A 17195-nucleotide genomic window follows, 5' to 3' on the forward strand; every position below is an offset into this window, starting at 1 on the left:
TTCCTGGGTGTTTGCCGCCAAGCCTAGCTCTTTTTTAGGGTTTTTTAATTTACTATTTAAGTATAAATACTATAAAGAAAGTATGGAGAGTGGAGTTAAAGCTCCGTGGTGTGAAATATGAAGTCTTCTAAGATTTATTACATATACAGTGTTCTTGTCTGAATGTCTGCATGAAGGCCAGAAGAGGGTACCTTGTCTCATTACAGATGGTTGTGAGCCACCATGTGGTTGCCAGGAATTGAACTCAGGAGTTTCAGAAGAGCAGACAGTGCTCTTAACCACTGAGCTATCTCTCCAGCCCATGAAGTCTTTTTTTTTATTTTGCAGTTTACTTTGTTTGCAACTTCATTCTGAACCATATTTTAATCTGTAGAGATTTCTAGTTTTAATCTCAATGTGTTCTGACTTTTTAAGCCTTAATTTTGGCATATTTCTAATGCACAGTATCAACTTTACTCCAAATGTCTCCTACTGGTAATTGGCATCACAAGGAAGATTAGTTTTAAAATGAGGTAATAACGTATTTTGACATGGGGGAGTCTTGCTCTGTTTGCCTGGCTTCTCTCCCAATTGCTGATCTCAAATGACCCACCTCAGCACCCTAGTGCTAGGACTTTAGGACTGTCACCATGCCCTACTGAAAAATAAGCTTAACTATTAAGGTCATTGCTGGATTTAATGGAAATAGTGACAGAGATTTATGGGCAGTTACAAGGTTGGAAAGTTTGGAATACTTTTGTAGGGGAGACAGCATTTGTTCTACTAGTTTGCTTATATTACAGGCATATAAACTTGTTGGGAAATTTGATAGCCACTCAGGGAGAGAAGCATCAATTTTAGCACTCACCAAATTGAACTCTGCACATTATTACTGCAAAATATGTTTACAGTCAGCAAGATGGCTCAGTGGGTAAAGGCACTTGCCACCAAGCCAGGTGACCAAATGACGTTAGAAGAGTCAACTCCAGCAAGTTCTCATCTGACTCCACATGAATATTGCGGCACTTGTACATGCATGTGCATACACAGAAATCCTTAAACATGGTAGAAGTGAATCCTTAATCAGCCCTGCCAGCCTAACCTAACGATGATGCTTGAGGAAAGCTAATGTTTACATTGATTTTTTATAATTTTACGTAAGTGGGTCTTTTGTCTGTAAGAATGTCTGTGCCTGTACGTGCCATGCCTGGGGAAGCCAGAAGAGGGCATCAGGTCCTCTGGCCCTGGAGTTACATTACAAATGGTTCTTAACCATCCTGTGTGTGCTCTGGAAACCAAATGTGGGCTCTCTGCAAGAGCCAGTGCTATTAACCACTAAGCCGGCTCTCCAGCCCTGGGGAAAGCTAAGTTTTAATTTATAGGCATTTTAGATAATTTTCTATATAAGAACTTGACCTTTATTCTTATTCTAGCTTGTTTTAGAGTTTAAGTTCATATAAAGCAAAGCTTTCAGCAGTGAAGCGTTTCCAGTCTCTAACTATTGAAAACAAATTACCACTCAGCAGTTGGCTCTTAAGTTCCGGTAGGCATGGGGTACTCCGTAATGGAAATTAAGACCAAGTTAATGTTTCTCTTACAGGATTGATCTAAATGAAGAATGACAGCAATAGCATAAGTTCAGCTTAAAAACCTGATGAGAGGCTTCAAAGCAGGAGTGGCTTGTGAATGAAAAATGATAATTTGTTTAATTTCCCATTTTATATTTGTAGGTATAACAGCAAAGCTCTAAATTTTTAGAGGTTAAAGTTGGGACATGGATGTTTGGGAAAAAAATGTTCTTTGGTGAGTTCTACAATATCATTAATGAAGTGCTTACTTATGTTGTATATTTTAAGCTATATCTAAACTACAGTCCCTTTTTTTTTTTTTTTTTTGGTATTGTTTGTTTTTCAGGACAGGTTTTCTAACCTTGACTGTCCGAGAGCTCAATTTTAGACCAGGCTGGCCTCGAACTCTGAGATCCTTCGGCCTCTGTCTTCCAAGTGATGGGATTAAAGACTCATGCCACCACTGCCTGGCTGGGTGCATTATGATTTTAATCTAAAGCATTTCTGTTAACTTCTAATCCGTCAGTTTTGTGATAATTTGTTTATCCCTCGTAGTCATCTCCTGATTTGTGCCATTTTTATTTCAGTTTAATAAGGACTCTGAAAGAACTGAAAGATGTCCAAGATGACAGCAAGCTGAGTAACTTATGCCTTAATTTAAAACAGATAGAACTTAAAATGCCTGTGCCCCGTGGTGCCTCAACACTACTATATTTTGTTTCCTGTGTAAGGTCTATCAGGGAACGGGGGGGGGGGGGGGGGGGGGGGGGGGGGGGGGGGGGGGGTATCGGACCAAGATTGGACAGAGAGACCTAGGCAGAGATTATGATTAATACAAGACATTAGAATTTCTATATTAACCACTAGTTCTTTGTTACAAACTGACCAGTTAGAGCTGAGAAAGAGTACTAAAAATTTGACAGCAGTTTTGTTTCAACTGTAAATCAAACTTCAGCAGCAGTGTGGCCTAGAGAACAAGAAAGCTACTGGCCCAGGAGAAAGATCAGATCACTCATGAGAGAACAGGAGCAATGCCCAAGATGAGCACGTCTGCTTTTCTCTTAATTATCAGTTTTTGGGTAACTTAGTCTGGAATACAGTGTTACCATTACTTTCACAAACATTTTCCCGTATATTCTCTGGAATTAGACTCTGGTTAGTGAAGCGTTAATATGGATGTTCCCATGTAAAATGTGTATTCTCTAAACATTGCAGAAATTGCTACCTGTGTATAGCAGAAGGCCATCTTCAATGTACACCAAAACAGAAACATTTAATAGTCATCATAAGCATGGGGACTTATAGCAAATAATGTCACTCTTATTATTAGTGTCGTTTGATGTTTATTGCATAAAACAATTTATTCAAAAATCTTAATTGTTTCTACCCTCTAAGTGGAATGGCTACAGAAAGAACTGTCATAAGGGTTACAAATAATCATTGAGAACTTACAAATTTCATAGGACTTAAACACTATTCTGACTTACACACATCAGTAGAGATCATGATTCAGTGAGATGTAATGTTGAAAGCATCTCTGCTGTTCGCTATCTCATGTGTCACGTCTGTAGTTCTGAGACCACTATGTATCAGCTTCACTGGTAATCAGGGTTGAAAGATTTATTTAGACATGCAGGATTAGTAATCCCCATTATTGTGTAAACATAAATGTATCTGTTAATTGGAATATCCCATAGTACCCTAAAAATACACACATCTTTGTGATATATCAGTTAAAAATTAAATAATTTTAAAGGTAATGACCCTTGTTTTTGAGGACTTGTGGGTAAGTAGAGGTTTAGAGGAATCTAACCTTTTGTAAGGCAAGTACACTTTTGAACCCCATGGTTTCACCTAGCAGCTGTACTCTGAGAAATTTAGTATTTAAATGGGGGGGGGCTATATCTACTATGTAAAATGTCTACTGTAATATATTTTTGGGTAACAACAACAAAAAAAGCAGCCATAGTAAATGAGCAACTAAATAAAATGTAAAACATCGATTCAAGGTAACATGGAAAGTGCTGTGTGGCTATGGGAAAGGGTTATAATGACAGTGTTGGAGGTGGGAACATGAAAATGTCCCACCTGCAGTGGAGTGTGCATTGTCTGAATGAAACAGTGTGGACGGTGTATTCAGAGGAAGGAGAAAAGGGCTAAATGCAAATGATTTTATTTTTCTACTCTGCGTCTTATTTCTTTGCATTTTTCTGGTGAGCATTATTTCTCCAATTTTTTTTAAACTAGCTTTCTTGCTTATTTATCTATTTATTATTTATTTTTGGTTCGGGGGGGAGGGTTCTCTGGAGCTTTGGAACCTGTCCTAGTCCTGGCACTAGTTCCTGTAGACCAGGCTGGCCTCAAACTCAGAGATCCACCTGCCTCTGCCTCCCAAGTGCTGGGATTAAAAGCATGCACAACCACCGCCAGGCTAATACTATTTTTAAGAGATAATATAATATGACATTATGATAAAACAAAAACTAATACATTGGAGTTGGACAAGATAGACGGACAGAAGGAGAGTCCGAAAGAAGGCACGAGCATCAGAGGCCACTCTTTCACACACTCAGAAATCCCACAGAACCCTAAACTGGAAGCTCTGACTCCATAACACTTTAACTGGAGGGGGAAAAGACAATTTTTTTAAAGTGCATTAAGTTCACTGGATTCATTATTAATGAATGCAAGATGAGCTAGCCTATGGAAACACTTGTAGAAAGAGTCTATACAGAATGCTCTGTTGAAATGTGCAGGGGTGAAGGACTGTAATCCAGCCATGCTGAGCAGCAGCATGAAGCCAGTGAAAGAATGACCCGAGTCTGCTGAAGAGAAGACACGTCCACAGTACTAGGAGAGGCCTGGTGAAAATACTTTCAAAGGGGATGAGCATAGAGTGTGCCTTAGAGGACTCTGTGTGCTTGCTTCTTGGTACAGGGTCTGAGTGTCCCAGACAGTCCAGTCCTCAAACTTGCCATATAGCTGAGAATGACTGAACTTCCAATTCCTTGCCTCTACCCCAGAGTGCTGGGATGATAGGCATGAGCCAGCAGGCCTGGCTTAGAACTTGTTTATTATGAAATGACTAATGTAAGACACTGGTGCCTGCCTGGTGAGAATTAATACCTGGTATGTTTATGTGGTACCTGAAAGGGGGAAAGTGAGTATAGGGAATAGGACTAATAGTCCCTCCTTATTAGCTCTCCAGGGTGGTATATCTATGAAGTCTCAGCACTTGGGTCGCAGAGACAGGAAGACTGCAAGTTCAAGGCCAGACTACATTATAAGGCTAGGCTCTTACCTCAAAAAAAAAAAAAAGGTTGTAGCAAACCTGGGAATCAATATTATTACTATGGTAGTTCATGTGTATGCACATATGTAACAAAATATTTTACCTAACCTATTGGGAATTACGTACTGTAAGTGATTTACATTTCATGATAAACCTGTGTGTGTCCTTATACTGTCCACCTTATACAGAAGAGAAAGCTGAGTATTTACTGTCCGGGTACAGTAGCTATGGAACTTTAAACTCGGACATTGAAACTCTAGGACACATGATTTTAAGAGATGGGTGACAAGTTTAGCAGTCTCAAATTGTTAATAATACTATGTGATTTTTTTTTTAAAGGAAACAATGAGGTATGTATTATTCTGATAGATCTGTTAGGCCAGATTTCAATGAAAAATAAAACACCTATAAAAGTTGGCCACAAGAGGGCATCAGATATTCTTTTTAGTGTCAAAGCTAAAGTTTGGATTCCAAGTAATGTCCCCTTGATAGGAAAAGTTAGTATCTGTTCAATAAAATATATGGACAAAAGGAAGAAACCTCTTCATCCCTTTGGTATAGCCACTGCTGAAATTGTAGAGGGTAGAGGGGGACATTTTTCCTTCTATACATGTTTTAGTTTTCATATTCAAATTGCCATTACGTATGTTCCTCAGTTGGTTTAATGAGCCTTTGTCGTTAGATGTTAAGCTGCAGATGTCTTAGAACTTTGGCATCAGTTGTCTCAGTATGTCCCTTTACAGTGCTGGTGGTGATAGGGAGTATCCCCTCCACAGTCCAGAAACACAAACTCATCTCCTGACTGCCAGCTTTCACTATATTGTAAGTAAAGCAGTAAAGTTCAACCAAATAGCCAAATGTGAGTTGTGCATGAAAGGACAAACATGGTTTTTCCATACTATAGAGAACAGCTAAGTGCATCTTCCACAAGAGTAAAAGCACAGTGACCTGAGGGACTGTCAAACATGCTTGGCCTAGCATGCGTGAGGCTCTGGGTTTGAGCTCCAGCTTGGGCTGGGGAAGGGGAGTTCTTTAAATGCCAGGTCTATGTATTGGTTTCCAGGCCAACTGAACTACAAAGGAAGGCCTTTCTCAAATTTTTTTTCTAATTTTTTTCAGCTTTTTAGTTCTATCACCTGAAATGTTAGCAAGTGAAACCTGCTTCAGGCTTACATGATAATGTAGCCTGCTGATTCTGTCTGCTGCATGTGCCTAAGAAGCAGAGAGATGCTGACCAAGTGGCACACGACTAGGCTCAGAGACCAGGAGACTGGATTTGAAGCCAGCCTGGATTATATATAATGAGAGTGAGACCCTGTCGCAAAAACAACAGAAAGTTAATCTAGACAAAAACAAACACAAGTTTGTTAACATTATTTTAAATTTTGATACGCAAAATAATTCTTTGGTAAACAACTTTAATCACAGCATTTGTAGTACTTGATAAACTGACAGGTATTAATATTAAAATACAGGACGTAGCAAGGGATTTGCTTTTCAGCTTTAGCGTACACCCTCTTCCCTGGCAGTCAAGAATGGCAAACAAAAAGATTTAACTTTAAAACACATTCCTTAAATGTTTGAATATCAATGTACTTTTGATTATTAAAATTTTTTATGTACAGATGTTTTTATGATTGTTACATCCTGATAAGTTTGTCATAAGTGGGAACTATTATAAATTATTAATGCATCTAATATGTCAGTCATGGCTTAGCAACATAGTACATCATCCAGTATCAGTTTGTGACCATGTGGCTGACTAGGAGCTTCAGCTTGCACTGCCTAGCATAGCAGGGAATGTGGTACCTACTTCACAGTCCAGGAAAACACTGAAATTAAATATAATTTTGCTGAATGTATCAGCATACAGAAGGGAAAAGAAAGTCCAAGTTAGGGGCTACATAGAACTTTTCTGTTTGGGGAATGTTGCTCAGAGGTACAAGGTTTACCTAGCATAGTATTGTGCATACTGAGGAAGTACTCTGCCCTTGAAATATATACATTCCTGGCCCCAGAGTCAGATTTTTATCTTTTTTATTATCTCTCCATATTTAATACAGCCCATGTGTACGACTTACATAAAATATGGGATCACAGCAAGAATAGCAAACAGTTCGTCCCAAACAGCATTTGCTCTTGTCTGGCACCCTCTGAACTTGGAACCACTGTGATATCAAGACAAGACTCTAGAACACCTATTGCTAACAGTGCTTCAAACCTCTAACAGAAGAGGGCAGTGACAAAAGTGGCCTTCGTGGCTGTTGTTTCAAGACAGAAACGGAAAGCCCCACACTAACTCTTCACATCTTGTCAGTGTCCTTCAATGCCAAGAAGCCAAGGTTTCTAGAAAATACTGGTCAAAAATCAAGAGACAGCCTTTGTTTTATGAGGCCTTGTAAAAGCAAAACCTTTATGGGTCTTGCCTTTTTTAAATATGTATACAATGATAAACCAGATAACATAATACAGTAATATTTCTGATGCAGATTTAATTTACCTTTATCCAACTTAAAAACAACTACCTATAAAATCCCAACTTTTATCAAACTTCTTCCCAAACATGTCCCCTGCTTTGCCATTATGAGAGCACTACTTCTAACTTCCAAATGTGCAAATGTGAAAATATCAAGAGCCATCTGGGTTTACAAAACAGTATCCACATGAGTACAGGATGAGACAGTACAGCACCCTCCCTTAGAAGACCAGCTTTGTGGTATCATACAGTCAAGATAAGACAGAAGGCTGACTGTGCATCTTCAGCAAAATTGTATTAGCAAACTAGTTTGTGATCATAATGGATCCTTTTGTAGCACAATTAAGTACAGGCAGTTAAAGTCCATTCTGGGGGAGGTGATAACGGTATGAATAGCATTTCTGCTCCAGAGCTTGCTGCAGGATTCTTCAACATGGCCTCAAAGAAGCCAAAAGAATTCCATGAGACACCTGAGATTGCATGAACACAGTAGTGCTCAGGACTCATAAGCCATCGTCTTTAACTGTAAAGGAAATGTATTTAAAACAGGCAGTCCCTGGTGTTAGGGGTGGTGGAGTCCATTTCACCCTTTCGGCGTGAACAAATCACTGGTGGCTTAGATGTACTGATGAACTTGAGGTGCTGCTTTAATGCTAAAGTGTGTGATTTACAGAAGTAGTAATGTGTGCTGTAGAAAATGCCATAAACTACCACCCCAAAATTATCTCTTAAAGTTGGGTGTCATTCCTGCAACTATCATAGGCAGTTACATTCTTTTAACATTTTAAAGTCTGTTGGCATTCTTTTTTTTTTTTTTTTGTAAATTTTGACTTGCTATCTAACTTACTTTCACTTAACTATGGCATATTGCTTGACCATACATAAGAAATTTCAATCAAACTCAAACACATTGAAGTCTTGTTAACACACAGCACATGCTTACTTTGCTGTGATCATGACAGAGAGCAAGCATTTTGGTCGTCAGGGCAAGACCTCATCTCTGCTTGGTTAACTTTAATTTAGATTTGTATTATGTTGTTTCTGTGAATTGCTCTACTCTTCACATTAAAATCCTGGTGTGTGTTAGAAGATTCTCAGCTTTGCAATAGTCTATACAAGTTGCAGTTGCTGGTGTTGATTCCTTTGTCCTCCCAATGCTTCCTGGAAATGTTCTTGCTGTTTTGACAGTTCTGGGACTATGTGATAGGGAAAGTGCCCTACTTTAACATTAAAAGAACAGTGCCAGAGGCCAAAATTCATCTTGGAATAGTGTGTAACAACTAACCCAGTATGCCACCTAATCACATTTTCTTTTCAAGGGCAAAGCAATTCATACTTCATCTAGTTTGTGCTGATTTCATAAAGCTGATTTTATAAAGCTCATGATTTTATAAAGCTGATTCCAGCCTGATCTACAGAGCGAGTTCCAGGACAGCCAGGGCTACTCAGAGAAACCCTGTCTTGAAAAATAAACAATAAAAAGGAAATATGGACAGAGACAGGAATTCCAGAAGAAAGACAATGTGAAGAGAATTGGGAGAAGACCCATGGACAAGCCAAGTATTGATGCCTGGAACCATCCATCTCCTAGCTCCCAGAGGGGGCTGTCCCTGCTACCACCTTCACTGGCCCTCTGGTCTTCAAAACTCTGAGGCATGAAGTCTGCTACTTAAGCCTTACCAGTTGTGGTAGTTATGGAAGAAAGCCCTAGCAAACAAGTACAATTACACGAAGAGAACTCACTCATAACTATTCCAGAAGACCAGTCATCAACTTGAAGGCCACTGACATAGTGCTCTAGTGTATTCTAAAAACTAGAGTTTAAGGAGTAGTGTTCTGGGTATCTTAGCAGGCCTCCCTAGATTTTTATACCAAAAGTATTAGGATATCAAAATCAGCCTACACACTACCTTGACTAGCATTTATTTCTCAAGCCTTTATTAGCTCTTTAAATCAACCAAGGAAAGCACTTCTTTCCTTTTTGTACAAATGCTTTATCAACACTAAAGAGTGAAGTGACTTCACTTCTACTTCAGAAACACCAGCAAAGCTAACTAAACCTGAGCTTGCTTTCCGGGCCTGACCTGATCTTTTGACTCTTGCCACTACTGTATTTTGGAATTATATTCACTTATGCATTAGACATACACTAGACCATTTTCTTTAGTAGTAAGTTACTTTGAGTATTTATTTCAGTGTTTATTCAGTTTCGCTTTGACTCAATTAGCCAGGAATATCATATGATCTTTAGTCATTAGGTCAGTATGGTAATAAATTAAAGAAATTCAATTATGCACTGTAGTTTCACTTGGCATTTTATTATATGTGGACTTTGAAATTCAGACTTGAAATTCTGTGTATCATTGTCAGCATCTCAGATATCAAAGTAAATGCAAAAATTCTCAATCATGTCAGTTCTCTTTAAAACCTGACATCTCATGAAGTAGGTGACTATCACCATCTTATTAAGCTCCATGAAACCTGCAGTTAAGTGAAGCAAGCAGTAATCAGAATTCAAACATGACTTCCTTATATCCTGTGCTTGTCATGTTAGCCCCAAAAGAAAACTGCACATTTAGTGTAAACCACTCAAGTGGACCTCATTAGACTTCTACCCTAGGCAGTGCAGGGACAATAGCAATGTTTAAAGACATTTCATTGTAACAACTGGGCTGGAGGTAAGGGCACTACTGACATCTACTGAGTAGGAGCCACTACCATTCCACAGTGCACAGGACAGTTGCCTACACATAACTATCCTGCCCAAAATGTTGACAATGTTAAGGCTGACAAAACTTAGTCAATATCCAAATTACTCCTTGACATTCTTACAGGAACTACAGCAGCCCCCTTTTCTTGAAATCAACATTTCAAGCCTATAAAATGTAGCTTTAAACCATAAGGCTTGTTCCTGTGACTTGAATGTGTATACTCTCCTGAAATTCTTACGTTGAACTCTCAGAGGCTAATGTGACAGAAAAGTTTGGAAAGTGAAAGTCATGAGGGCTCCACCCTCTTGATTGGAGTGAATGTCCTTGTGAAAAGGCATGAATGAACCCCTCTGTCCCATTCCATCTTGGGAAGACATGATAGAACAAGCCCTCCATACTTTCCTCGAGCTATGGCGTGGGTGTCCCAGCCTCCAGAACTTAGCAGTTTCTTTATAAAAGGCCCAATATAAAACAATCCTTTAATGCAGCGGAGAGACCAAAACATGTCTGTGTCAAATGTATTTATACACACTTTTGATTCATCTGCCATGGGATTATTTCCAAAATTATGGGATTCCAGAAACTTCATTTTGTATACTAGCAAACACATAAACTAGAATGGCTTATATGTGTGTTTAATCTATGATGATAAGCCTTTGTTCTTGTTCAAGGGATATGGGGATACAGGAAAGCATACTGAAGCTTTAGTAGATGTCTGTAAAAGCAAAATAAAGCCACACCACAAGGCAGAGGACTACTTTCTTGATTTTATTTCAAAAGTACACAAGGTCACAAAACTAAGAGCAAGTTGCTGTTTTTAAACAAAATTGTTTTTTACAAACTTTGGATATGTAAGCCAGAAATTTTTGTAAGACAAAATCCGAAAATGACACTACCCATACTGTACTTTGCAAATGTGGGGTGTCAAATTGTATTCTTAGTACAACTGTATTTATTGCCAAAAATTCACAATTAGGGACAAAAATAAGACAATCGGTGAATTGTGGTCCTCTTAACACAGGTGTCATTAAACAAATGAGCAGAAACCAGAGAGCTCAAGTTTGGCAAAGCCTTTGGTGTCTAATACCAAGGCCAGTTGATGGTGTCTGTATTCTAAACTACAAACTCTGACATATATTTTGTAAGCTTGATCAAATTCCAGAAGGTAAATGCTTGGGTCTTCCAAAAAGAGAAATAACCACAACTCACAAATTTATGTATTATTATCCCTTTCTGTAATATTTTCAAAAGGAGTCTTGCTCAAATATGTATTATTTTAGAGTCAAAGTAGACAGAGAACAAATTCTACTGCAGAACATGTTGCCTTTATTGCTGGAATATCCAGAGGCATTTGAAATACTAAAACTTGCCCAGAACATTTATACTACCAAACACAAGGATGTTATAAAGATATGTACACATATAATATATATAATGTCACAAACCACTTAAAATTGTGCCAGCATTTTTCTACACACTACTCTGCAAGTGACACATTTAAAGCATTCACCACATAAAATAAGGCAGCTCAGTGCACTCTAAACACTCACTGTTGAAACAGAACTCAGAAGAAAACGAAAACCTATGAACATTCACATAGCTTCAAATTTACATGCTGTGTACAGACAGTAGGTATTTAATAAGTCACACATTAAAGAATAGCCAACTCCATGCATTCAGTTCTTTCTAATCAGAAGTTTACTTGCCTCTTCACTTAAATTCTAAATTCCCAGGGCTCAATCTGAAATCCCTGAAGAATCTGAAGAATTCAGATTCAAACCTCAGTCTTTGCCATTCGAGGCAAAGCACTCTATCACTGAGTTCAAGCCCCAGGTGTTAGGTCTTTCAGTGTAGCTCAGGCTTGCTTTCAAACTGGCTACTGGCCTCAAATCCAAGATCTTCCTGCACCTCTAGAGTTCTGGGATCAAAGATACACGTACAATCACAGGCATTGCCATAGTCAATATGGATCTTTCCCCCTAACACACTCAGTCTGTGTTATTTATTATTCTAATTCTTGGCAGATAACTCAAACTGAAGGAAATGCTTGGCTATGGAACTGGTCAGGGACATCAAGACTTGTGAGCAGCAGGAAAGGCTTTCAAACAGGAAAACAGCAGAAAGATTATCAGTAACAATACTCAAATTTCTGTGTTCCAAGCACAGACTGTAATCCAGTGCCATTGCTCTCCAGATTGCCCCATGTAACATTAAAATATGGTTCTGAGTCTCTGCCGTCTAAAGTGGAATCAAAAAGGCCTGCTGTGAAGACAGTGCTGGCACTGACTTGCTGGTGCTCTAGTTTGAATGCATTAATTAAGATGTTGAACTCTTGATCACAAGTATTAAGTTGAGATACTTGCTCCCTGGTTCAGTTAAAATCGTCAGTGAGAATTGTTTGGAAAACTAACTGAAACTTACAAGGAGAATAACTGCACACCAAAGCCTAAAATTTAACTGTATCACTGATTCTGTATCTTATTGGCCTCTTTTTTTTCCCTTCAGTTTTTTATTGTTTTGTTTTTTAAATAAGCTTGTCTTTCAAATTTTAGTTGCTACAGATCTGGACCGAAATACTCAGATACTCTAGGTTTTCTTTGCCTTTAAATCTTTAAATAAATACAAAGTATAAGGAAAGGAAAAAAAATCACACACATCTATTTTCTATAGTAATTTCTACCTAGCATAATCTCCATTATGTAAAAATCATTAGAATTTACATTCTAATTTATTCTCAGATCTTATAAAAATGCCAAATATCTGACAGCCAAACGTGGCTATTGTTATAAATCAGAAACAATCAAAAGAGTACTGGGTATGTGATTTTTTTTAATCTTTATATAAACAATGGTATCACTTAAGTGACATCAAAAACAAAGCAGAGGAGAAGAGGCAAGGCTGAGACTGTAAAGGCGGAAAGGGGGTCACAGTGATGTGCTTTTGGAAATAGTACCTTCACCTCTAGCACCTTCTAGGTGATAGCCAGCTCATAGGCACCAGGAAGTCATAGTCGAAACTAAATTACCCAAAAAGGCACAGATGAAACGACACAAATATAAAAAGTAATTTCATGTGAGGTTAGAACCTACTTTACAAAATGCTTCCAAATATGTAAAACTGTACACTAATCCATTACATGGACATTCAGCTTAAACTCACCATTAAAAGGTATACACAATACTCTGCCTAATTGTAAATGCATGCAACATTAATTTTTAATGTAGCATTTACCAGCGCAGCACCTGAAGAGATTAACAGAAAACGATTCCCTGGGGGAAAGGTTTTAGAGTTAATGAAATCTTATATTACAGACTATATCTACTATAAAGAAACTGCTGGCTCATTATACTCTACACACACTCCCTCACAATCTTAAGGGAAATACAATAAATTCACTTTTCTCTACAAAAACTATATTTAATACATTTGGCAGATAGGAGTATTCCCTTTACTCCTTTTAAAATTTCTTTTAAGAGTAAGTCACTTTCACAAAATTAAGACTCAAACTTGATTTGTGAGAACTAATAGGCAGGTTTGGCCACAGGACAGCAAGCACATTGCCCAAGTCTGGAATTCAGGGCTGGTGGAAGATACTTAACTTGCCTCAAGTATATTTGTTCACTGAGTCTTGGAGAAAAATAACCTCCCAGAACTGTACTCCAGATAGTAAGCCTACGTTACATGTCTCTACAACATAAAATATGCAGTACAGTCTGCCACAAAACAAAAATACAAATTTAAAAATCAGTAATTAGAGAATTCTCATCTATAACTGCCAGATGATAAATTAACATTTTTTGTTGTCTTTTCTTTCGTTTTTTAATTGTAAAACATCACCTAAAGTGGAAGGCCAGTGTTCAGTTGTGGACTGACAAATCCTGTATCCTCAATCTGTCTGGTCAGTTTTGCAGACACCGGACATACTCAGGGTTTCATCTCTGTATGTGGGAGAAGCAAATGCTTCTGCCGAATCTTAAATGTGCTTCTTTTCTATAGCACATAAAAAGTTACTACTTCCTGTTGCCTCTGCAGTCTATCAGTTAAAAATACTTAAGAAACTGTTCTACAGCCAGGATAGTAATACAGACTTGTAATCCCAGCATTCAGGAAGCGGAAGCAGAAGGATCATGATTTGAGGCCAGCCTAGGCTACATACTAAGACCCTATGTCAAAACAAAACACAAAAAGGAAAGAAAGGAATCATTTCATGTTTACGAATGACTCAGAAATGAAACTAGTCATTTCTAAAACACTGTAGTGTCTCCTACTCTTAGAGTTCCCAAATACACTTAAAATTCTCAGAAAGATTATAAAAGAAATTCAAATGTTGACATTGTTCCATGGCTGTTTCTGAAATTTAGGGGATACTATTGTTCATAACGAAATAAGACTACAAAATACCATCTTTAGATGATTCAAATATCAATTTGACAAGTATGTAAATTCACAAATTTCTTCACCTATGACATCATATTCAAAGTGCCATTATTTCTTAAGCATTATTTATCCAGATGCCATTGAAATCAACTTAAGAAATCTCATCTTTTCCAGATGATAAATGCCATTACTATTAAGTCTTTACTGTTACACTATAATTAAAGAAAATCTGTGGAACGTGTTTCTTATACTTTCTTATTAACTTCGTGTGTGTGTGTTTATTGGGGCTGCTGTTAACAAAATTTAGACTAGAATAAGTTTTGATATATAAAGAGAAGAAACGACCCATGGGAAACAGAAGAGAGAGACGCCGAGTTCTATACTATAGACCCATCCTTGCTTTGTGCTGGAATCATCACAGGAACCGCCCCCATTCGACTTAGATTAGGGGCAGCTACCTTAGCAGGTGCCAGAGTCGGGCTCTGAGGAGCACGTTCAAAGTCTTCACTGGGGACTTGGTTATACTGAGTCTTGGAATACCCTTCCATGTTGGAAGGAGACATGGATCCCAAGGAGGAGTGGTTGCTGCCAATGTAGCTCCTGGCAGTGGATGTCCGACTCTTTGGAGGTGGCACATCTTCCCTGAAAAATAAAGTCCAACACATGCTATAAAGCTAGTTTCTAAAAGCCTACAATTATGTAAGCTAGGCATTAAGGGTAAGTCCAAAAAAAAAAAAAAAAAAAAAAAAAAAAAGACACAAAGAAAAAAAAAAAAAAAAAAGAAAAGAGCAAAAAAATGCCTCTTTCATAATGTGTGCCTGCCCCAACGTATTATCTTGGTCAAAGCACAAAAGTCAGTTAATGAACTATGGTTTTTGTATAAATGCATATGGTTTGGGTAATATCTAATGAGGAAGGAATCTCAGTTTCATATATGCTAGCATCAGTGATCATCTAGTTAGCCATTCCATTAACAGTAAATAAAGCACTGACAGATAGAATAGATTTTTATCCCCAGATGAAGAAAAGAATCCCTTTCTGCTGTAAAAGTTCTCTAAGACGTGAGCCAGAAATGACATATTTCTGTTTTCAAAACCTGAGAATTCCTACCTAAGAATTTTCATCAAGCACTGACATGATGATAAACTCCAAACACTTCAGGTGCATCTTTAAAAAATGAGTGCTCCAATCTCTGAGCTCCAGACCCAACAGCAATTTCTGGGTTGCTAATCTATTTAAGTCATATGTATTTTTTCTTAAAGTATAATTCTAGTACAAACCTACCAATTTAGAATATTTGAGAAAATAAGCTATGTGTGCGCCTGTGACTCCACCATTAGGTGACTGGAGCACAAGGGTTATGAGTTCAAGGTCAGCTTAAGCATCTTGGTGAGCCTGTCTCAAGAAAAACAACAGCACTGCATTACTGGTTTCACAAACTACCCCGTCACTTGTGACAATCAAGTCCCCTCACATGAAAGGTCAGGTATTCTTGAGACAACCATTTTGTGAGCTTCTCAAAATAGGAGAAGAAGATCTGAACGGTGGTCAGGTGGATGCACTTGAACATGGATGCTTGGAAATGATCTGAAGGGAGGAACCAAAGTTGGTACCCAGTTTTCATGCTCATTCGAGTGCTTCCAGAACTGATTTACAAACGTAAGTGTTTGTTGTATACCTGTCAAGTGGACTTTCACTTCTTTACCTGATATCATGATGGACTTCCTTTTCATACTTCTCTTCTCTGCGTTTTCTATGACAGCAAAAGAGGATGGCCCCGATGAACACGAGAGCCAGCAGCGTGCCTATGATGGCTCCCGCGATCGTTCCAGCTCTATTTGAAGCTAGAATATGATTTCAACAGAATTAGTAGGAAGAAGAAAACCCACAACACATGGCTTAGTACTGAAAATATGGCATACATACATAGGTTCATTTCATTGCATGTATTAACTTTTAGAAGGCAGATCAGCAAGGCTTTTGTCTAGCAAGAAAAATGTGTAAAAACATTTTTTTGAATGTTGCATCACCAAAATTGAAAAACTGATGCAATTTGAGTCAAAGTCATCTTGACTGACACATGAAAAATGTTGCAAGCTTCTTGTACTTTAATGGCTAAATAGTGTGCCAAAGCTGATTTGATGACTTTTAGCTACTAAAATGATGGTCTTATTGATAAAGTGTAGTGTCTTGTCTTCTGCACGCACTAAAAGTGTCAGTAAAAACCCACAGTGCTCTAATCAAGATGAGCACCCTTGCCTTTAATACACCCTTGCCTTTAATACACCCTTGCTGACTAAGCTAAATGAGGCTATGAGATTCTACCAGAAGCAAAGCAGATGAAAAAAGCCACTTACGAGGGACCACGTCCAGACGCAGCATACACTGATCAGAGCCCACTCTATTCTGGACTGTGCAACTGTATGTTCCAGAATACTCAGAACTGGCATTTTTCACAGATATAACAGGTGAAGTCATTTCTATGGAAGAAGAGGCGGGGAAGCAAATCTGTTTTACAGGCCGTATTACTCTCAGTATTAATAAAGCTAATGAACCTTATGGAAGTTTGACAAAGCAGTTAAGAGACAGACAATGTTGCTGCAAACAGACTACCAGAGGCAGAGGCACATGTCCAGATTCATACAGTCGGCCTGCAGGCCCGACAAGCAGGCTTACAGTTACCACGATCCCTGAGCCGCAGCCTCGGCTAAAGCAAGGTGCTTGGTCCACTCTGTAGCAGTTATATTATCGGATGCATGATTACATTTAGCCAAGTTGAGACTTTTTAGCTC

At 38.3% G+C, this 17195-nt stretch overlaps 1 protein-coding gene across 3 annotated transcripts in view; it reads right to left on the reverse strand.

The window, feature by feature from the left end:
• Cxadr (CXADR Ig-like cell adhesion molecule) overlaps positions 1–17195 on the reverse strand; it is a 62407-nt gene that overhangs the window by 5477 nt on the left and 39735 nt on the right. For 2 of the 3 annotated variants that reach the window (XM_050148855.1, XM_050148856.1), the window contains exons 5-7: positions 16761–16883; positions 16109–16247; positions 14862–15045 (exon numbers count right to left, since the gene is read on the reverse strand). In XM_050148855.1, coding sequence (XP_050004812.1) covers positions 14862–15045; positions 16109–16247; positions 16761–16883 — 446 coding nt within the window. Of the gene's footprint in view, positions 1–10779; positions 15046–16108; positions 16248–16760; positions 16884–17195 lie in introns of those variants that run through there. The other variant, XM_050148854.1, reaches the window with a different exon arrangement.

Source organism: Alexandromys fortis, unplaced genomic scaffold (genome assembly GCF_014885135.2).
Source record: "Alexandromys fortis isolate MF-2015 unplaced genomic scaffold, M_Fortis_MF-2015_v1.1 scaffold_4, whole genome shotgun sequence".
Lineage (NCBI taxonomy): Eukaryota > Metazoa > Chordata > Mammalia > Rodentia > Cricetidae > Alexandromys > Alexandromys fortis.